This window comes from Phyllobates terribilis, unplaced genomic scaffold, assembly GCF_046119375.1.
Source record: "Phyllobates terribilis strain yellow unplaced genomic scaffold, ASM4611937v1 Scaffold_3__8_contigs__length_932513732, whole genome shotgun sequence".
Classification (NCBI taxonomy): Eukaryota; Metazoa; Chordata; class Amphibia; order Anura; family Dendrobatidae; genus Phyllobates; species Phyllobates terribilis.
Genome location: NW_027362763.1, coordinates 400,911,814 through 400,935,127, shown reverse-complemented (window position 1 = coordinate 400,935,127; position 23,314 = coordinate 400,911,814). Strand labels below are relative to the sequence as shown.

Sequence of the window (23,314 nt, the reverse complement as noted above, 5' to 3'; positions counted from 1 at the left end):
GTCTTCCTGGGTATCCTACCATGCAGTCCCTTTTCATTCAGACGTCGACAGATAGTACGGGTTGACACTGTTGTACCCTCGGACTGCAGGCAGCTTGAACTTGTTTGGATGTTAGTCGAGGTTCTTTATCCACCATCCGCACAATCTTGCGTTGAAATCTCTCGTCAATTTTTCCTTTCCGTCCACATCTAGGGAGGTTAGCCACAGTGCCATGGGCTTTAAACTTCTTGATGACACCGCATGGAAGACACAGGAACATTCAGGTCTTTGGAGATGGACTTGTAGCCTTGAGATTGCTCATGCTTCCTCACAATTTGGTTTCTCAAGTCCTCAGACAGTTCTTTGGTCTTCTTTCTTTTCTCCATGCTCAATGTGGTACACACAAGGACACAGGACAGAGGTTGAGTCAACTTTAATCCATGTTAACTGGCTGCAAGTGTGATTTAGTTATTGCCAACACCTGTTAGGTGCCACAGGTAAGTTACAGGTGCTGTTAATTACACGAATTAGAGAAGCATCACATGATTTTTCAAAGGGTGCCAATACTTTTGTCTACCCCTTTTTTTAGGTTTGGTGTGGAATTATATCCAATTTGGCTTTAGGACAATTCTTTTTGTGTTTTTTCATTGAAGACAAATTAAATGAATAGAATAATACCAAAGAATTTGTGATTGCAATCATTTTCAGGAAGAAACTGAGTATTATCTGACAGAATTGCAGGGGTGCCAATCCTTTTGGCCAGCACTGTATGTCTTAGGTCTATTTGTCTATTTTTGACGTTTTTGGCCTCTTTTTTTGGTATGTTATCTAAGAGGTCATATCTGTCCGTCCTGATGTGAATAAGATGTAACGAGTTGCTAGTATCAGATGTTGGAGGTATAAATGCTTTTTAGAGATTTATTAAAGGTTATATTTTAAGAGATACCTCTTGGCTGTTATATGTACCGTATATTCCGGCGTATAAGACGACTTTTGAAGACTGAAAAATCTTCTGTCTAGTCTGGGGTCGTCTTATACGCCGGTAATGCTTTTGAACTTTCAGAAATTGACATGCGGGGATACTCTGGGGGTGTTAATAAGCTGCCGTGGCCGTATCCCTGCCATGTCGGAGTTAATATAAGGTGGAGGGAGTTAAAATACGGCGGCGGTAGGTCCAGACAGTCAGCGCTTCTGTGCTGAAACTGACACATCGCTGCGTATTCCCAGCTCCGGACACAGCGCAGGGCTTCTGTGCCGACAGCTTTCACTTGTCACAGAAGCGCTGCGCTGTGTCCGGAGCAGGGGAGTTTGCATCGCTTCTGTGACAATATATAAAAAGCCGGCAATTCAGCAGCGGCATAAGCCGGCACCCGACAATTTAGAATAGAAAGAATAGAGCTTCACACATAGATTAGATAGATAGAAACATGTCAGTCACATATATAAGAAGTACAGTGACAGTGTTGGTTACTGTACTTGTCATTTAGTGTAAAGGATTTATTAAAACAAATAATAGTGTTTTCATGCACCATCTCTTTAAAAAAGCCGGCCGGCAATTCAGCATCTGTACCCGACAATTTATAACAGACAGAATAGAGCTTCACACATAGATTAGATAGATAGAAACATGTCAGTCACATATATATGAAGTACAGTGACAGTGTTGCTTACTGTACTTGTCATTTAGTGTAAAGGATTTATTAAAACAAATAATAGTGTTTTCATGCACCATCTCTTTAAAAAAGCCGGCCGGCAATTCAGCATCTGTACCCGACAATTTATAACAGACAGAATAGAGCTTCACACATAGATTAGATAGATAGAAACATGTCAGTCACATATATATGAAGTACAGGGACAGTGCTGGTTACTGTACTTGTCATCTAGTGTTAAAATAACGGATTTATTAAAAAAAAAATTGGCGTGGGGTTCCCCTTAATTTTAGTCTCTAGCGGAGGTTAAGCAGATGGCTGGGGCAGATGTTTGAAGCCTGGGAAGGGGGTAATACCCACGGAGCTTCCCAGGCTACTAATATCAGCCCCCAGCTGAATACCTAGCCTTTACTAGCTATTAAAATGGGGGATCCCAAAAAAATGACGTGGGGTCCCCCCTATTTTAATAGCTAGCAAAGGCTAGGCAGACAGCTGGAGGCTGATATTAATAGCCCAGGAAGGGAGCCATGAATATTGGCCCCCTCCCAGGCTAGAAACACCAGCCGTCAGCCGCCCCAGAAATGGCGCATTCATAGGATGCGCCAATTCTGGCACTTAGCCTCGCTCTTCCCACTGCCCTGTAGCGGTGGCAGTGGGGTAATAGGGCTGGGGTTGATGTCAGCTTATAATGCCAGCTGACATCAAGCCCAGGTTAGTAATGGAGAGGCGTCTATAAGACACCCCCATTACTAACCCCATAGTCAAAGTTAAAAAAAACACAAACACCCAGAATAAAATCCTTTAATTGAAATAAAGACACAAATCTTTATTGTTCTAAATTAAACCATACTTACCATCACGCCCATTCCAGCTGAAGCCAACGATCTCCTGTAATAAAAATAAAATAATAAAGCAACCTCATCCTTACCTTTCCATGGTTCCCAGGACGGGTCCAGCTCTGCTACATCGAGATGACAGGCTGGACCGCAGCAGAACGCCGCCATCCAGCCTGTCATCCCGCAGACACTGAGAAGCGCAGGCATGCTTGCGCTCCTCAGTGTCTGACTGTGACGGCATCCAGATGAGCCGACAATGAACTCAGCTCACCTCCTGGACGTCCGTCACTGACAGCGTGGGAAACTTCTACTGCGCATGCGGGGAGCAGGAGAATTTTCCCACGCTGTCAGTGACGTGCGTGAGGTGAGCCGAGTTCATTGGACATGATCTCGGCTCATCTGGATGTCGTCACAGTCAGACACTGAGGAGCACAAGCATGCCTGCGCTTCTCAGTGTCTGCCGCATGGCAAGCTGAACGGCAGCGTTCTGCTGCGGTGCAGCCTGTCATGTGAATGTAGCAGAGCTGGACCGGTCCTGGGAACCATGGAGAGGTAAGGATGAGGTTGCTTTATTATTTTACTTTTATTGCAGGAGATCGTTGGCTTCAGCTGGAATGGGCGTGATGGTAAGTATGGTTTAATTTAGAACATTAAAAAATTGTGTCTTTATTTCAATTAAAGGACTTTATTCTGGGTGTTGTGTTTTTTTTAATTACTTTACTAGAAATTCATGGTGGTCATGTCTAATATTGGCGTGACCCCATGAATTTCGGGCTTAGGGCCAGCTGATAATGCCAAGCTGGCCCTAACCCCTTTATTACCCGGTGAGCCACCGCACCAGGGCCCTGGATGAGTTGGGTACAGCGCCAGAAGATGGCGCTTCTATGAACGCGCCATTTTCCGGGGTGGCTGCGGACTGCAATTTGCAGCGGGGGGGGCCCAGAAAGCTTGGGCCTCCCTGCGCTGCGGATTCCAGCCCCCAGCTGCCTAGTTGTACCTGGCTGGACACAAAAATAGGGCGAAGCCCCACGTATTTTTTTTTTAAATTATTTCATGAAATAATTTTAAAAAAAAGGGCTTCCCTATATTGTTGTGTCCGGCCAGGTACAAATAGGCAGCTGGTGGTTGGGTGCAGCCCATTCCTGCCTGCTGTACCTGGCTAGACACAAAAATATGGCGAAGCCCCACGTCAACATTTTTGGGAAAAATTAATTACAAAATTAATAATTTAGGGACTGCATCTTTATTAACCCCTCAATTGTCATTTAGTGTTAAAATAAAGGATTTTTTAAAAAGAAAATTGGCGTGGGATCCACCATCATTATAGTCTCTAGCGGAGGTTAAGCAGACGGCTGGGGCAGATGTTTGAAGTCTGGGAAGAGGGTAATACCCACGGAGCTTCCCAGGCTACTAATATCAGCCCCCAGCTGAATACCTAGCCTTTACTAGCTATTAGAATGGGGGACCCCCCCAAAAAATGACGTGGGGTCCCCCCTATTTTAATATGTTTATGAGTGACAGTTTTCCTGCTATATACCTGCATGTCATAAGAATTTAAATTAAAAAAAGGACAATGTTAAATTCAAATCTGTTTTTTTTAAATTTTTACCGGTGTTTGGTATGCGTTGGAAAAGGGGTAGTCTTATACGGTGAATATATCCTAAACTCGATATTTTAACAGGAAAGTAGGGGGGTCGTCTTATACACCAGGTCGTCTTATACGCCGGAATATACGGTATATGTTCATTTAGTTTTTTTCTTGGGCTTTGTCTGTGAAATGGCCACAGTGAGAACGTGCTCTTATATATTGCATGTATGTGTGGTCCTGCTCATTTCTTGGTTAGACTGTAATAGTGGCCAGTCCTCTAGGCAAAGAGTAGTAAACAATAAAATTAAAAATGAAAGATTTTTTGAATAGGGTAAAATTTTAATAACAAAAATTGTCTACATTGTTAGCAATCATATTCATTTTTTTCATAAAACATTGGTTGCATATACCATAGTGAAGTAGCCGGAAGCTTTTATTTTCACAGATACATGGCGAATATCATTTTCAAACATAGAGAAGGACGTATTATCAAATCATGGAAATGGAAAAACCTGTTGTGAAACTGGAGGGAGCAAAAAAGAAATGTGCTGCAGGCAAGTGGCAAGATTTGTGCTGATGTACCCTTTATAGACGTGCACAAATGCTGGATGGAGCTGTAGATGCATTATGTAATATATCGAGGTGCTCTATATAGCTCCATATGATGTAGCATGCTCCACAAGATGCTGTATTATGGAGAAATACTGTACCTCAATAATACAACATTTTGTGGAGCACACTATACTTTTTTCACTTGAACTTTTTATAAAATTTGAAGGATGCAGTAGTGGAGCATCAGGAGTATTAAGCTATATTCCCAAGATAAGTTTTTGGTGAATTTTTTATGCTGCGTACATTTGAAAAAATGCAAGTAATCTATTTACTTTATCTGTGCAAAAATGCTGCAACATCAAAAACTCACCAAAAGCTCAACTTGGGATATAGAGTGGCATGTAAAAGTTTGGGCACCCCTGGTCAAAATTACTGTTATTGTAAACAGTTAAGTAAGTTGAAGATGAAATGATCTCTAAAAGGCCTAAAGTTAAAGATGACACATTTCCTTTGTATTTTAGGCAAAAAAATATATTTTTTCAACTTTTACATTTTAAAAATTACAAAAAGGAAAATGCAAAAGGCTAATGCAAAAGTTTGGGCACTCTGCATGGTTACTAGTAGTTCCCCCTTTTGAAAGTATCAATGCTTGTAAAGGGGGTGCTACTAGGTAGTAACCATGCAGGGTGCCCAAACTTTTGAATCAGCCCATTTTCCTTTTTGTAAATTTTAAAATGCAAAAGATGAAAAAATATATATTTTTTTGCCTAAAATACAAAGGAAATGTGTTATCTTTAACTTTAGGCCTTTTAGACATCATTTAATTTTCAACTTGCTTAACTGTTCACAATAACAGTAATTTTGACCAGGGGTGCCCAAACTTGCACATGCCACTGTACGTTTGCTTATACATTTATATATTTAACAGTAAAGTGTCAGATATTTGCTGAAAGGAGTCAGCAATTGTTTATATATTAAAGGGAATCTGTCAGCAGGTTTTTGTAGCATAATGTAGGTGCAGGGAGGTTGATTTCAGGGATGAGTCAGTTGCTCAGCAGCTTACTGTAGTTTCACTATAATCAGTGTTTTATCAGGAAAAGATTATCACTGCATGATTAGGCTTCACGTCTATGCCAGTCCAGGTGACCTACATAACCCAGCTCCCACCACTGATTGGCAACTTGCTGACAATGCACAGTCTACACAGGAAGCTGCCATCAGGGGTTGTGGGTGAGGTTATACGGGGCTCAACATTCTGACCACTGCTACATATACAGCAGCGAAACCAAGGATTCCATCAAAACTGTACCAAGCAGTCTAGTAAGTGCTACATCACTGAAATCAGGCTCTATGACCCTACATTAGGCAGCTTTCAGATTCCATATGGAAAATCTGGTGACAGATTCCTTTTAACAGGTGTTTTTTTTTTTTTTTTTTTAAAGCACTCATCAAATAAATATTTTGATAATATTAGCGTGATTTGTATTGACAATGCCAATGCCTTTAATTAATTTTTTTAGAAAATCTTTATAAAACATTATTTAATTGTTGTCCCACCACAGAACTTGATCATTCGACTGCTTCTATAGTGCACTGCAATACATCGGGTATTACAGTTAATTATGCTCGATTGTGTAAAACTGATCAGCATCATATTAGGCACAGCCACTGGCAAGGCCTTACAGGAGTGCAGAGATGGCAGACCTGGGGCTTTTATTAGTCCCTTCTTTGCCATGGGCAGTCCAGGGGTACATATAGTCAGAAGTAGCCTTCTTTTCTCTGTAAACCAAGGTGTTGTTTTAGCACTGCATGGCAGTGGCTAAATTACCAAGATTGAAGGTTTCTCTGATCCCTATCATTAGAGGAGGAGCAATGGTGTCATTACACAGCCAAGCATTGGTTCACCAGTAACTAGACACAAATGGATGTCTTATTCCACAAATCCATAAACATATTGCTTCCTTGCACTGTCAGTGCGCATTGTAAGGGGAGGACGCAGAGAGCAGCCCAAAGGTGATGACTGTTTCGGGGGCAGGGCTATTTTCTGCCTTTCCTGCTCGCTGCATTCTCTCCTTACAGTGCCTGTAATGACTGGAGGTCCGAGAGAGATCCAGTGAGTCACAAACTGAGACAGAGACAGAAATAAACAACACTTTCTTTACTGAAACAGGAGTTAGACTACAATTCAGTATTGAATGAATCAGTCTCAGGTTCCCCCTAGGACACTATCTCTAATAGTTACACACACTCAGCAAAAGCTGAAATCAATGTGCCAATCCCAAGGTTCCCAGGTTATGCGAGTTACACTAAAGACCTGGATCAATTTTACCTAAACAGTGTCAATCTAGTGAGAGTGTTCTATGGGAATCCCTGAAATGGCACACTGAGCACAAACCTACCAAAACTAACAATAACAATACATGACACTACACCAATTGCTCTTGTACCCCTAGTATAGGGATACCCGGGTATCTTAAAGCTACGGTATCGTTAACCTCAGATGTGGTCTCTCACAGGCCTGTGATTCGCGGTGGCTGCAGCTAGTCCTGAAAAACTTTGGCGCCAAATGAAAACAACTTTTCCTTGTCTTGTCGGCCGATGCCAAGCCCACACGCCGGGGACTTTAGTCCTGTAGCCTCAGGTTACAGTCCGGGAAGAACTCTTCACCAGGGCTTGTCATTATCCTCTCAATGTGAATGGCACCAGACCCCATCTCTCCTCTTGCGGTCACTCACTGTTTCCCAGGCCACCAACCACGGGCTCCGTCACAGAGATGGTATCCTTTGTCTCTTTCCGAATCCTCGCCACTTAGCCCGTTCAGCACAAAGTCTCTAGTCCACTCCGCATGGACTTCCACAAAACTTCAAAGAGCCACACAGCTTTCCCAACATCACCACTCGTTCTTAAGCAGGGACACAGCTTCCCTAGGGACAGGGGTTAACAACCCCCACAGGAAAGCTTGTGGAGAGAGTCTCGCCGAAGTTCAATCCTCACATTTCTCCTCAGACTCAGCTTCCTACGTCTCACACAGCAGTCTACTTCACAACACACAGGGTCTCTCGGTCTGCCCCTGCTCTCTGCTCAGCCAGGCAAAACCCACAGGGTCCTAATGCTCTCCTGCTGCTATTACAGTTCACACTCTCACAGTGCCCACTGACAGTGCACTGTCTTGCTGGCTCATCAAATTTCAGAATTGACAACCGATGCCCAGTAGAACTGGACCTAGCCTAGTCTCTTAAAATGACATCACTGATGACACTTCTTTCAGGGTGGGGACAGAGGCTACAGCAGTGACTGCAGCCTCTGCCCCCTGATGGTGTCTCCTTTGAGTATCCCAGCATGCACTGGGCATTCTCAAACAAACTTTCATCAAACAGGAAGTAGGTAAAAAAAATAAAGCCATTAGAGAGATTAGAGGGAATGATGAGGACATTTAAATTAAAGTTTATTAGAAAACAGATTTGATTATTACATTCAATAGACAGACATTTTGGATTAAAATCAATGTTAATTTCGGACCTCTCCTTTAAAACACTACTAATGTTAAGGAACTAAAGGAGAAATAGTAGGCTTCCAATATGGGCATTAACAGAATTACTTTTTCCAAATTTGGAATTTCTTGTATACCTGTGATCAGATGTTTCTGAATCCCCATTTTAATTTTCTTCTGCCATAAGTCACATTTGCACAGCTGTATTGCACCCATAAAGAATAGTTCATATTCCAAGTATAACACCTGGACCCCTCTGCAATTCTACTGTGCTACACTTACACAATCATTAAGACAATAATAAGCCTGTATAACCATGCTTGGAGCCTTTGGGATACTCCTGTACCTGAAAAGTCAATCTAGAAGTGGTTAATAATGGTTATATTTTTGTTGGTTCTCAGGAAACAGTGTCTTAAACTGCTGAAGTATCTGCTGGAGCTGTTTAAAGAAAAGGGAAAACAGAGAAAAATGGATCAGTTCTGCTCATACCATGCTAAGACTGCACTACTACATATTTGTGCACAAAATCCAAAAGATGATGACTGGAAATTAGAAGATTTGGAATCATGCTTCAACAGATATGTTAGTTTCTTCCAAGATTGTCTTAGGAATTACAAGTTGGATAACTTTTTTCTACCTTCTCATAATCTTTTCAGTGCTGAATCTGTAGACAAATCAAATTGTGACTATCTTTATAGGGAAATCGAAAAACAACAAACAAATAATTACCCTATTTTTAATGATTAGGACTAGGGATGAGCGGACCCTTGGAAGTTTGGGTTCGGGTATCCGACCCGAACTTTAGTCCAAAGTTCGATTTGGGTACCAGAACTGTACCTGATCTTGAACCAGAACCCGGACCCCATTGAAAACTATGGAAACTCAAACTTTGGAAAGTCTCTCTCTCTGTTAAAGATGTTTTTCATGGCATCTTTTTAATTTCACAGTTATTCTCCTAGTAAAAATAACAAAATGAGCTGCTCTCCCCATCCTGTCTATTGCAGCTTGATTTTGTTCTCATGCTGATTGACTGCTGCAGCTGTCACGTGTAGTTGTTAGGTCACCGATGCAGCCGTAGGCAGAGGACAGTTAAGTACAGCTCATTTTGGTATATTTAACCTGAAAAATCCAGGTGAAAAACATTACCGTTGCCTCAATTTTTATATACATATTTAGAGACCATCAGACCCCAATGTACCATAACAAATGTGCATCATGTACAGCACTCCGCTATCTCCCTCAGTACTACATGGACTATGAATAGAATAAAGATGAGCATGTGTGACAGTTATTACAAGGGAGGACTCTAGACCCCATACTCAAGATCGGTGTTGGCCCTAGGTGTGGCATCCAAGGGATCATACATTTATCACATCTGATGTAGATAGGTGATATACAATGTTTATAGTCAACCACTTTAAGTGTCAATGCATGCATGTCCTGCTTCATTTTAACCCCTTAGTGATGGAGCTAATCTTGACCTTAATGACTAGGCCAAATTTAGAAATCTGACTAGTGTCACTTCATGTGGTAATAACTCTCGCTTCAAAGTATCCCAATGATTCTGAGATTGTTTTTTCGTGACATATTGTACTTCATGATAGTGGTAAATTTTGGTCAATATGATTTAAGTATATTTATGAAAATGTTGAAAATATGACAAAATAAATTGAAAATCTGCTATTTTAAGACTTTACATTTTTATGCCCTTTAATCAGATTGTTATACCACACAAAATAATAATAAATACTATTTCCCACATGGCTGCTTTACGTCTGTATCATTTTTGAAACATATCTTTATTTGTTAAGAAGTTAGAAGGGTTAAAAATTGATCAGAAATTTCTCATTTTTCCAACAAAATTTACAAACCATTTTTTAGGGACCACATCACATTTAAAGTGACTTTGGGGCATTTTCTGTCATATAGAACCCCCGAAGTGAGACGCTTCTAAAAACTGCACCCCTCAAAGTCCTCAAAACCACATTCAAAAAGTTTATTATATCTATTAGATGCGCCAATTCTAACAGTTTGCCCGACCCTTCCCACTTGCGCTGGTGCGGTGGCAAGTGGGATAATATTTGTGGGGTTTATGTCAGCTTTGTAATGTCAGCTGACATCAAGCCCACAGGTTAGTAATGCAAAGGTTTCTATAAGACGCTCCCATTACTAACCCTGTAAGGGTGTGACCAGAACAGTCATGCGCCTCTTCCCTTCCTGTGCACAATGTATTATACTCTGTTTATTATATGTATATGAACATGCATGTGACTACTGTCGGACGTGTATCTGTAGGGTGAGTTTAGGTTTAGGTAGGTAAGATTGGGGTACTGCAGAGGTGGACACTTTAAGATAGGATAGAGTTAAGGTAGGAAATAGTTAAAGAATTAGGAGTTGCTCAGTGTGGGAGGAGCAGGACAGTGGGGACTAGGGGAGTTCCTGTTTTGAGGGGTCAGTTGCAGCACCAGGGGAACAAGAGGAGACTGTCGGTCAAGCAGAAGAGAACCGTCTGCCTGTAAATCAGGCACAGGCTTTCCCATAGCGTTCGGGACCTACGGTCCAGAAGAGGTAGCAGGGAGGCTTCCTCCAAAACCTCTCAGAGCGGAGGATCAGACGTAATAATGCCGGTACGGATCCTGGTGCTCACTTCCCCCCTAAACTCTTTGCCCTGCTCACATCACTTTCCCTCTCACCTTTCAGTTGAAACTTCGCTGCCCGTTGCTCTTGCGCTCAAGACTGTGGCGCACTTCACACTGTAGCGCCATAGCAACAGATGCCTGAACAGCACCTACACCTACTACTCCCAGCATTGTCTTGTCAAGATAGAGTCTGTGGGAGGTTATATAACCAGTGAGAGGGACCAGGACCTTCCTTATCATTAACGGTGTCCCCGACAGTGAGTGGGCCTCCCTGTTTGTCCAGGACTCGGCACTTGCCCGGTGCACCGGATGGTGACGCCGGCCCTGGATGCGTGGGTCATGTCACCTGACCCTCTATCTGTGGCCACTTTCTGGCAGGATGTTGTATGCTATCAGAGGGAAAAAAAGACGAAGGATCGTGGCTTCAAGTAATAAAACAGTGTAACACTACTAATGAGTATATAAGTTGCCATCGTTCCTCTTATTCATAGATACAGTATTTAAATATTACACAAAAAGCAGTCAAGCCCTTTAAACAGGTTAATACATATTACAGTATCCTAATTCAGAGCCCAAACATGATAATTAGGATATACTCACTATAGCTTTTAAAAAATCAGTCCCATTCTCATCCAGGTGGGTGGGACGATTTTTTCCCACTTGTCATCCGTGAGCTGTCCGGATATAATCCGTTTTTTTACTCAGCAGCTATTAACCATTTACAGGAGCATTTACAGTTTCCTATGTTACAGAACTGCAATGTATCTGTAAAAATCATTTGCCGTACTGATGGTCCATATTTTTTCTCACACCCATCAGATTTCGGGGTGAAATCACAACATGCTGCAATTTTTTTCTCATGTCAAATACAGCTGGGAAAAATACACAAATCTGCACTGCCTCATTGGATAACATTAGTCCGAGTGCAATCCGATTTTTTCTCGCATTGCACTTGTCCGATTTATACACTAGTGTGAGCGAGCCCTTAGTGTAAACTTATCTGACCCCTTTTTCACAATTGCTGTGTGCTATATAAGTTATTATTACCTATTATTAGTGTTTATATATTTGATTTAGAGCAATTATGGGTAGAGTACTTTGCGGTCGAATACACAAGAATAATTCCCAATTGTTTTTAACCGCTTTACCCCCGAGGGTGGTTTGCACGTTAATGACTAGGCCAATTTTTACAATTCTGACCACTGTCACTTTATGAGGTAATTACTCTGGAACGCTTCAATGGATCCCCCTGATTCTAAGATTGTTTTTTCGTGACATATTGTACTTCATGACTGTGGTAAAATTTCTTCGATATCACTTGTGTTTATTTGTGAAAAAAATGGAAATTTGGCGAAAATTTAGAAAATTTTGCAATTTTCAAAATTTTAATTTTTATGCCCTTAAATAAGAGAGATATGTCACACAAAATAGTTAGTAAATAACATTTCCCACATGTCTACTTTACATCAGCACAATTTTGGAACCAAAATTTTTTTTTATTAAGGAGCTATAAGGCTGCGTTCCCACGATGCGCTTTTCAAGCGTTTTTACTGCGGAATTTGCGCAGCGTAAATGCTTGTAAAACGCTTGGTAATCCGTCCCCCATGGTCTTCAATGTCAATCCACAAGTTCAATGCCCATGCTGTGGAATTTTCCGCAGCATTTTTGATGTGCGGAAAAATCCGCAGCATGTCCATTATTTGTGCGTTTACGCATGCGGAATTGCCTTCTCAATGCATTAGAAAAACGCAAGGCAATTCCGCATGTGCAAAACGATTCAAAAACGTGCAAAAAACGCGTGTGAAGTTCCGCACGCGTTTTTCCGGGCAAGGACATGCAGAAATTAAGCGGAAATTTTCCGCTTCATTTCTGCATCGTGGGCACATAGCCTAAGGGTTAAAAGATGACCAGCGATTTCTCATTTTTCCAACAAAATTTACAAAACCATTTTTTTAGGGACCACATCACATTTGAAGTCATTTTGAGGCGTCTATATGACAGAAAATACCCAAAAGTGACACCATTCTAAAAACTGCACCCCTCAAGGTGCTCAAAACCACATTCAAGAACTTTATTAACCCTTCAGGTGCTTCACAGGAACTTTTGGAATGTGGAAGAAAAAAAATTAACATTTAACTTTTTTCACAAAAATGTTTCTTTAGACCCAATTTTTTTATTTTCGCAGGGGTAACAGGAAAAAATGGACCCCAAAATTTTTTGTGCAATTTCCCCTGAGCACGCAGATACCCCATACATGGGGAAAAACTACTGTTTGGACGCACGGCAGGGTTCAGAAGGGAAGGAGCGCCATTTGACTTTTTGATTGTAAAATTTGCTTGAATAATTAGCGTACACCATGTTGCGGTTGGAGAGCCCCTGATGTGCCTAAACAGTGGAAACCCCCCACAAGTGACACCATTTTGGAAACTAGATTCCTCAGGGAACTTATCTAGATGTGTGGTGAGCACCTTGATCCCCCAGGTGCTTCATAGAGGTTTAGAACATTGAGCCGTAAAAATAAAATTTTAACATTTTTCCCACAAAAATGTTTTTCAGCCCCCAATTTTGCATTTTCGTAAGGGTAACAGGAGAAATTGTACCAAGCAGTTTGTTGTGCAATTTCTCCTGAGCATGCCGATACCCCATATGTGGAGGAAAACCACTGTTTGGGCGCACGACAGGGTTCGGAAGGGAAGGAGCACCATTTGACTTTTTGAATGTAAAATTTGCTTGAATACTTAGCGCATGTGCCCCTGATGTGCCTAAACAGTGGAAAAACCCCACAAGTGACACCGTTTTGGAAACTAGACCCCTCAGGGAACTTATCTAGATGTGTGGTGAGCACCCTGAACCCCCAAGTGCTTTACAGAAGTTTATAACATGGAGCCTTGAAAATAAAAAAAATCTAACTTTTTCCACAAAAATTATGTTTTAGCCCTAATGTTTTTATTTTCACAAGGGTAAGAGGAGAAAATGGACCACAAAAACCGTTGTGCCATTTCTCCTGAGTACGCCAATACCCCATATGTGGGGAAAATACAGTGTTTGGGCACACGGCAGAGTTCAGAAGGGAAGGAGCACTGTGTGACTTTTTGAACGCAAAATTGGCTGGAATTGAGAGCGGATGCCATGTCGCGTTTGGAGAGCCCCTAATGTGCCTAAATAGTGGAAACCTTCCACAAGTGACCCCATTTTGGAAACTACACCCCTCAAGGATTTTATCAAGGGGTATAGTGAACATTTTGAACCCAGAGGTACGACACAGAATTTGATAACATTAGGTCATCATATTGAATAAGTTGTCATTAGTCTTGAGTGCAAGTGTTTGCTACTTAAGTTTGCATCAGGTACATGGGTATGCACCATGTATCGTGCGTGCTCGAATGACATGCTCGAGTCCCCGCTCCCATGTTTCATGGTTATTAGACACCCAAAAAAAACATATGGGGATTGCTCGTGCATGACAGGCAATCCCCACAAGGTTTTTTGGCCGCGAAGCATATGGGGCAGAGACTCAAGCATGTCACTTGAGCACCAGCGATACTCAATGCATACCCGAGCACCTGATGCAAACTCAAGTAGCGAGCACTTGTTCTCAACACTAGTCGCCATATCGTCATCTTTTTTTTTTTTTACTTTTGAAAACAATCTCTAGCACAACTCTAACCCTAGCCCAACTCTAACCCTAGCCCAAACCCTAACCCTAACCCTAGTGGTGGAACCTCTGTGCTGCGGTGCAAGGAAGGACCCAGAGGGGCGTAACTAAGTATCAACTCGGACCGACCCTGGTCGTACGGCGGCTAACGACTCCGTGACCAAGGAGGGACCGAGCAGAGGGACCAGGTGCTACTCTGGGGACGACCTTGTAAGAGAGCAGGTGACTCCCACGGGTCAGATGGCTGAGACTGACCGATACTGCAGATGGGCACAGCAGGCAGGCTGACGACAGGTCCGGGTAGATGAACTGGCAGAGACAGCAGGCGACAGGCGGAAGTCTCTAGGTAGGCTGTCAGGTGGTCACGGCAAGTGACAGGCGGGAGCCTCTATGTAGGCTGTCAGGTGGTCACGGCAAGTGACAGGTGGGAGCCTCTAGGTAGGCTGTCGGGTGGTCACGGCAAGTGACGGGCAGGAGCCTCCGGGTAGGCAGACAGGTGGTCACGGCAAGTGACAGGCGGGAGCCTCCAGGTAGGCTGACAGGTAACAGGCAGGTGCTCCCAGGTAAGCAGGTGGGCGAAGCCCATAGACAGACTGGCGGGCTGAACGGAAGACAGACTGTCGGGCTGGAGAGTAGTCAGGCTGGCGGACTGGACAGATAGTCAGGCTGGCGGGCAGGACTAGTAGTCAGGCTAGCAGCGGGACCTGAGGGCTGAAGCAGAGGTAAGTACACTGTGCATCAACTATTGCTCGGGCACCTCCATTTTGGAGGAGGTGCCTTATATATGGGAGGACCTCCGGCAATTGACCGGGGACTCCTTAGGGCGGCGCGCGCGGCTCCTTTAAGAGGAAGGGAGCGAACGCGCACCCTAAGCACAGTGCCCGGGAAGCTGCGCGCGCCGGCAGCAGAAGCAGGAAGAGGAGCGCTGGAGGACGCCGGGCAGGGAGCACGGCGGTGAGAGGGACGGCGTCTCTGCCTGGCTACAGTACCCCCCCCATACGCCCCCCCTTTTTTAGGCCAGAAAGAAATTTTTCAAGAAGAAACGGGGCATGAATGTTCTCCCTGGGTTCCCAAGTTCTCTCCTCTGGGCCAAACCCCTTCCAATCCACCAGAAAAAAGGTTTTTCCTCTTACCCTCTTGGTGGCCAGAATGTTCTCTACCTCAAAAACGTCCTCAGCGGAAACCGGAGCAGGGGGAGTACCTGGATTGTTGGAAAAAGAATTAAACACAACAGGTTTGAGGAGAGATACATGGAAGGAGTTGGGAATCCGTAAGGCCACTGGGTTGATTTGTTTGAGGACTTCAAATGGACCGATGAACCGAGGACCCAACTTGTAGGAGGGTATTTTGAGCCGAACATGTTTGGAGGAGAGCCAAACCTTGTCGCCCGGACGGAATTGAGGCGGATCCAGACGTCTCTTGTCAGCATATCTCTTCATCCGCTCGGAGGACTGAAGAAGTGCGGACCTAGTATTCTCCCAAATGGTGGAAAATTCGCTGACCAGAGACTCCGCGGCAGGGTTGTCCACAGAAGCGGAGACGGGAAACGGAATCCGGGGATGTTGACCATAGACTACAAAGAACGGGGACTTGGAAGTCGATTCGCTCTCATGGTTGTTGTAGGAGAATTCGGCCCATGGTAGGAGGTCCACCCAATCGGTATGGTGAGCATTAACAAAGTGCTGGAGGTAGCTGGTAAGGATCTGGTTGATACGCTCCACTTGGCCATTGGACTGTGGATGGTAAGCGGAGGAGAAATCCAGGGTGACATCCAGCAGCTTACATGTAGCTCTCCAGAAGCATGAGGTGAACTGAACCCCTTGATCAGACACAATGTGGAGGGGTAGGCCATGGAGATGGAAAATGTGAAGGAAGAAGTCCTTAGCCAGCTCTGATGCAGACGGGAGACCAGGTAGAGGAATGAAGTGGGCTATTTTAGAAAAGCGGTCGGCGACCACCCAAATGACTGTACAGCCGGCAGAAACAGGGATATCTGTAATAAAGTCCATAGCAATGTGTTGCCAAGGGGCAGCAGGTATGGGAAGAGGCAGGAGGTGACCCGCTGGAAGATGTCTGGGAACCTTGTTGCGGGTGGGAGACGAGTCAGATCTAAGGGGCCATACTCATTACTTTGGAGGGGTCGATGATGTGCGTAGGCTCCTCCTCTAGATCAGAGGGCAGGAAGGATCGGGACAAGGCATCAGCTTTAACATTCTTGTCCGCCGGGCGGAAATGTAGAATGAAGTCGAAGCGAGCAAAGAACAAAGACCACTGGGCCTGACGTGTGTTGAGTCTTTGGGCATTCTGGAGATATGCAAGATTTTTGTGATCAGTATAGATGATCACTGGGTATAGAGCCCCTTCAAGCAGGTAACGCCACTCCTCCAGCGCCAATTTAATGGCTAGCAGTTCTCGGTCTCCTATGGAGTAGTTGTGCTCAGACGAGGAGAAGAGTTTGGAGAAGAAGCCGCAGGTTACCATTCTCCCGGATGAAGATTTTTGGGTGAGCACCGCTCCGGCTCCGTAGGAGGAAGCATCAACCTCCAGGAAGAACTGTTTGTTGCAGTCCGGACAGTGCAGCACTGGGGCAGAGGAGAAGGCTGGCTTTAAGGAAAGGAAGGCCTCCTCGGCTTCGGGCGGCCATACCTTGGGATTTGCTCCCTTACGAGTGAGCGCAGAGATGGGAGCAGTCCGAGAAGAGAAGTGCGGGATGAAGAGACGGTAGTAGCTGGCGAAGCCCAGGAATCGCTGAATCGCCTTCAACCCCTCCGGACGGGGCCATTTTAAGACGGCAGAGAGCTTCTCGGGGTCCATTCATAGACCTGTCTGGGAGATACTATAACCCAGGAACGGAAGAAAGGTCTGCTCGAAGAAGCACTTCTCAAATTTGGCATAGAGGTGATTCTGCCTGAGCCTAAGCAGGACCTGACGAACATCCCTCCTGTGTGTGGGAAGGTCTGGAGAGAAGACCAAGATGTCGTCCAGGTATACCAACACGCAGGAATATAGAAGATCACGGAAGATGTCATTGACTAATTCTTGGAAGACGGCAGGAGCATTGCAGAGACCGAAGGGCATTACACGGTATTCATAGTGACCGTCCCGGGTATTGAATGCCGTCTTCCACTCGTCTCCTTGACGGATCCGGACCAGGTTATACGCCCCACGTAGATCCAGCTTGGAAAAGATCCTAGCGCCCTTAAGGCGGTCAAACAACTCGGAGATGAGTGGTAGGGGGTATTTGTTTTTGACCGTGATTTGGTTAAGTTCTCGATAGTCTATACAGGGGCGTAGTGAACCATCCTTCTTCTTGACGAAGAAGAATCTGGCTCCAGCCGGGGAGGTAGATTTCCGGATGAATCCCCGAGCCAAAATTCTCCTTAATGAATTCCGACATGGCCCGGGTCTCGGCCGACGACAACGGGTAAATACGCCCTCGGGGTGGAGTGGCACCGGGTACCAGGTCGATCGGGCAATCATATGGCCTATGAGGTGGCAGTGTCTCTGCTTCCTTTTTGTCGAAGACATCTGCATAGGACCAGTAAGGTGCCGGTAAACCGGGTAGAAAAGCCGGGCGGACCGGGACCAGGCAGGACTCATGGCAAATATTTGTAAGCAAAAAAGGATATAGACGTTCATTCCCATATAGTGTATTAATATCCTTCAGACAAGATGAGGAAACCCAACTACATTAAACTATTTCTCATTCCTCATTCTACATTAGTAATTAAGTAAAGAGATCCAAATACTCAGTTAATCTGCTTATTTAAACGTAATTTTTATTAATGTTGTCACAAGACATACAAACACCGCATAAAACCATATCAAAAAGCCCCTAAAACATAGGGAAACCCCAATAAAATTGAGGCAGTGTGGTCAAAAGTTATCACTGTAAGTACAAAAAATGATTACAGTTCAGAAAATAAGGATGTAAAGCTGTAGCAGTAAAGTTCTGGACCCCTTAGTTTCGTGGGATATACCCCATGTCCCAGCCATTAAATTATCACATAAAATATGTAAATAGAGTACAAACCCTCATATATATAGGCCATAAGATCATCACATGACATATAAAGTACAGATCATCATAATTTAAGGGGCATATCCTCATATACAAGCCATTTGATTATCGTATAGCACATGTAGATAAAATACAAATCCTCATCCTTTTGACCACACTGCCTCAATTTTATTGGAGTTTTCCTATGTTTTAGGGGCTTTTTGCTATGGTTTTATGGGCTGTTTGTATGTCTTGTGACAACATTAATAAAAATTACGTTTAAATAAGCAGAATAATACCTCAGCAAAGACATTATCCCTAGAGGACTTCGGATACTGGTATTCCCGTCATTTGCAATAGATGATGCTAATTTTAAATTACGATGGGAGGAAGCGAGTAAAAACTGTTCACGCACTATGCTTGAACTTTTAGTTGGCCATGATAAAAAACAATTGGATGGTCAGGAGATAGAAATTGATACTATACAAAAAGAGCTGAAAAAGACACTGTTTAAAGAAGCATGGGATGCTCTAGATAAAGAACTTATGAAGGATCTGGATAAATGGGAGCAAGAAATTAGACAATTCAAAATGAAAAAATTCCATCGTGATACATCTGACTATAAAAATGGACGTGTCTATAAATGGTATCATGGTCAACCACTTGCCCAAAAATCTCACTCCCAATCTAGACATGATTCAATGTCTTCTAGTGATAGTTCCTCTGCGGTCCATTTTTTGGACATGGGCCAGACATCAGAGGACGACCCAGACCCAAAAGAACAAGGAGGGCGAATGGAAACTCGCTACACAGCTTCCAGGAACTACAAAAGGAAGCAGGGACCTCAATGGAAGAAACGATAATGCAGGATAAACTTAAGGTAATTAATTTATCTGATAAAGTTTTCAGCACTGAGCAATTGGAAGTACTTGAGAAGGGGTTGACCTTTTCACCTGTGGCTAACTTTGACTGCTTTACGGCCATTAAAGACGTTCAACTTTTTGGACGTAAATTAATGCTTAAGAGACATTTTTCCAAATATCAAGACGAGTTTCGTCGCAATGCAACTGCTGAGGAGAAAGAGGCTATTTCAGTCTTAGACTCCCTACTTAAAGAACAGGAAGATATACCCAATTTTCCACCCTTTAGTAAGAAAAAATCAACAGCCTTCCCCCCTTTGTCTGCCTGTGCTCCAATTGAGCTTTTTACAAAATTGGTAACACAAGATCTCAGAACGCTTCCTAGCCAGAGATCCCATGACAACCTTAATTACAAACAAAGGATTGCCCTTAAGGAATTAAGAACAATGAACGACATTGTCATAAAGAGGGCAGACAAAGGGGGTAATGTCGTTATTTGGCCAACTATAAAATATGAAAAAGAGGCCCTTCGACAACTCTCTGATAGATCATGTTATCGGAGACTTGAGAAAAACCCGACTTTGAAATTTTGTAATGAGTTGGTCAATACTCTGGAAACTGCGGTGGCCCAAAATAGTACAGAATCTACCATCATATATCAGGGATTCAACAGATCTGCTGGTGAGACTGCAGGATATGACATTAGAGGAGGATATCATCATGGTAACTGCGGACGTTGAGTCCCTCTATACATCTATTAATCACAACGATGGTCTAACAGCGGTAAAAAAAATTCTGGATACAACCAACATAGAGCAGCATCTAATTGAAATGTTACTTCACTTATTACGATATGTCCTTACACACAATTTTTTCCTGTTTAAGGATCGGATATATCTACAGGAGGGGGGCAACGGCTATGGGGGCGTCTTGTGCGCCCTCATATGCGTGCCTCTTCCTGGGATATTGGGAACATTACCTCAACTTCCCGGACCATGAGGATGGAGTGGTCCAACTATGGGTCCGCTTCATTGATGATGTTTTCCTGCTTTGGCAGGGTAAGAAATGTCGGCTTGAATGTTTCCTTAATAAACTGAATCAGAACAAGCAGAACATACGATTGACATATTCCTCGAGCCCTGATGAGATAGATTTCCTAGATTTACATATCGAAAGGGGGAAGGATGGTCAGATTTCTACTGACATCCACCGGAAAAAAACAGCTGTGAATTCGTTAATAAATGCCAAATCTTCTCATCCCCCTCAGGTAATTAAATCAATCCCTACGGGACAATTCCTTCGGGCTCGGAGAATATGTTCCTCCGATGTTCTCTTTGAGGGTCAAGCTAGGGTTTTAAAAAAACGTTTTGAGGTCCATAACTATAACCCTGATGTCATCCAACAGGGCTACATTAGAGCAATGGCAACTCCAAGAGAACAACTCCTGAAGAAGAAAATAAAAGAAAAAAATGAACAGGTGAGATTGATTACATCCTACCACACGCATTGGAGGGAAATGTCGGCAATCTTTACAAGATATTGGCCCGTTCTCTTATCTGACCCTATCCTCAAAAATATAATTTCCCCAAGACCCCTAGTGACCCCTAGAAGATCAAAAAATCTAAACGACATATTAGTGACAAGTCACTATATACCACCCGTATCTGGGGGCCTTAATTTTGGTCATGTAAAACCTAAATGGGGTTGTTTTCCATGTGGCGCATGCAGTGCCTGCTCCCAGGTAGACAGAGCATTCATTTTCCACGATTCCCAAAATACTTGTAACTTCTTTAAGTGGCTAACTTGCCGCTCTACTGATGTTATCTATTGGGCGATTTGCCCATGTAAGTTAATTTACGTAGGGTTAACATCAAGAGAGTTCCGTGTGAGAGTCTTGGAACCCTTGAGAGATATAAAAAATGCGGCGAAAATTATTGACCCGGAGCAAATAGCCAAACTCAAAAACATCCCTAAGCACTTTCGTGAATCGCATAACTGTAATTGGCGTCTTCTACGTTTTCGAGCAATCGACTAGATCCGATTGGGAGCAAGGGGCGGAGATGCTAAAAACCTGTTATACAAAACTGAAGCAAAATGGATCACCATCCTTGATACAACTAAACCGAAGGGTCTAAACGATTCAGTGAGCTTTGCGCCATTTTTGGTGTGACTTTTTATTATGGGATGGAATATGATGACACTGTTGCGGTTGTGCCTGTCCCACTACACTGTGGTAACTTGTACCTTTTATGGTGCTACTCCTGGTTATCTATATTCCCTATCTTGATATGTTACTTTGATCACTGTGATCATTTATTTCTATACATACAATAAAGGTTATTATATGGATGCCGATTATTCATGAAACTTAATTATTTATTTATCTATTCAGATATGTATACTGATACTTTATGCTTCATTAAGATGATTTTTTACCTTAATATAATTTTATAATAATATTTTTATAATTATTTATGATGATAGGTACCCTTTATATAATAATATCATGAGAATTCTATAATTACTCTATTGTAAATACTATTTTTATGTAGAATTCCCCACGGCATTTATTATTATTATTCTTTTTGTTTATTTGGAATGTATATTATTACTTTTTTTACTTTCTTTAAAAATGCAGGATGGGGCTAAAATGGGAATCATCTAGTGGAAAGATAACGTCATCGCTATGGACTTAAAGATGCATCTACTATGTATTACCTAATTGTATTGTTTATATATGGATGGGGTTTGAGGGCAACTTTGCCCATACTTAAGATGGAGTGTGCACACACCCGGTGTGGTGCGCGCGCGTGCCGTGTCACGGTAGCCTCACCTCCCTCGCCTGGCGTCCTATCAGGAAACGATATGCGCGCCTGCGCATTCCGACTTCCTGGACTCCGGCCGAGTGATGGCGACGCGCCGTGGACGGCATGCGTGCGCCCTAATACACATAGGGAATTACAGGTGTGCTTCACTCTCTCTTCTATATAAATATATCAGGTGTGGCACTGCCTCTGTACCCCCCGACAAAGCAGCACGCGAAACGCGCGTTGGGGTACGAGGCAGTGTGGTCTTACAATACCCTGGCATTGGTTTGTATTATGCCTGCCTTGGGGGTACTATAAACTTGATATCACTTGGTTGCTAATAAGGACTCTGGTATGATCCCTTGAGTGGTGATGTGCACCCGATTTAATGTACCATCTTATGTGTTCTATATATAAGCTGCAACTGTTGTAACCATTGTGATAATTCTACTGGCTTGTATATGGGATATATCCCTTAAACTATGAGGATTTGTATTTTATCTACATGTGCTATACGATAATCAAATGGCTTGTATATGAGGATATGCCCCTTAAATTATGATGATCTGTACTTTATATGTCATGTGATGATCTTATGGCCTATATATATGAGGGTTTGTACTCTATTTACATATTTTATGTGATAATTTAATGGCTGGGACATGGGGTATATCCCACGAAACTAAGGGGTCCAGAACTTTACTGCTACAGCTTTACATCCTTATTTTCTGAACTGTAATCATTTTTTGTACTTACAGTGATATCTTTTGACCACACTGCCTCAATTTTATTGGGGTTTCCCTATGTTTTAGGGGCTTTTTGATATGGTTTTATGGGGTGTTTGTATGTCTTGTGACAACATTAATAAAAATTACGTTTAAATAAGCAGATTAACTGAGTATTTGGATCTCTTTACTTAATTACTAATGTAGAATGAGGAATGAGAAATAGGACTCATGGCAATCCTGCCCCCAACGGAGTACTTCACCGGATTGCCAGTTCAGCACGGGTTCATGTCTCTGAAGCCAGGGTAGACCTAGCAATAGGGAGTGAGAGAGCCCGGAAAGCACATGGAAAGAGATCCTCTCAGAGTGCAGCATTCCCACCTGCAGGGTTATAGGTTCTGTGACGAGCAGGATGGTCACCGGAAGGAGTCTTCCATCCACGGAGGCGACTGCCAATGGTTCAGCCAGAGGTTTGGTGGGAATGTGATATTTCTCTACCAGGGACTGGGAAATGAGGTTCCCAGCAGCTCC

At 43.2% G+C, this 23,314-nt stretch overlaps 1 protein-coding gene across 1 annotated transcript in view; it reads left to right on the top strand.

Moving 5' to 3' along the window:
- The window catches only part of LOC141259479 (cyclic GMP-AMP synthase-like), a 45,510-nt gene extending 35,777 nt beyond the window's left edge, over nt 1–9,733 (top strand). Inside the window, exons 4-5 of the mRNA XM_073675563.1 lie at nt 4,501–4,609; nt 8,499–9,733. Of these exons, the coding sequence (XP_073531664.1) occupies nt 4,501–4,609; nt 8,499–8,844 (455 nt within the window). The 3' untranslated portion in view covers nt 8,845–9,733. The remainder of the gene's footprint in view (nt 1–4,500; nt 4,610–8,498) is intronic.
- Nucleotides 9,734–23,314: the final 13,581 nt, after the last annotated feature.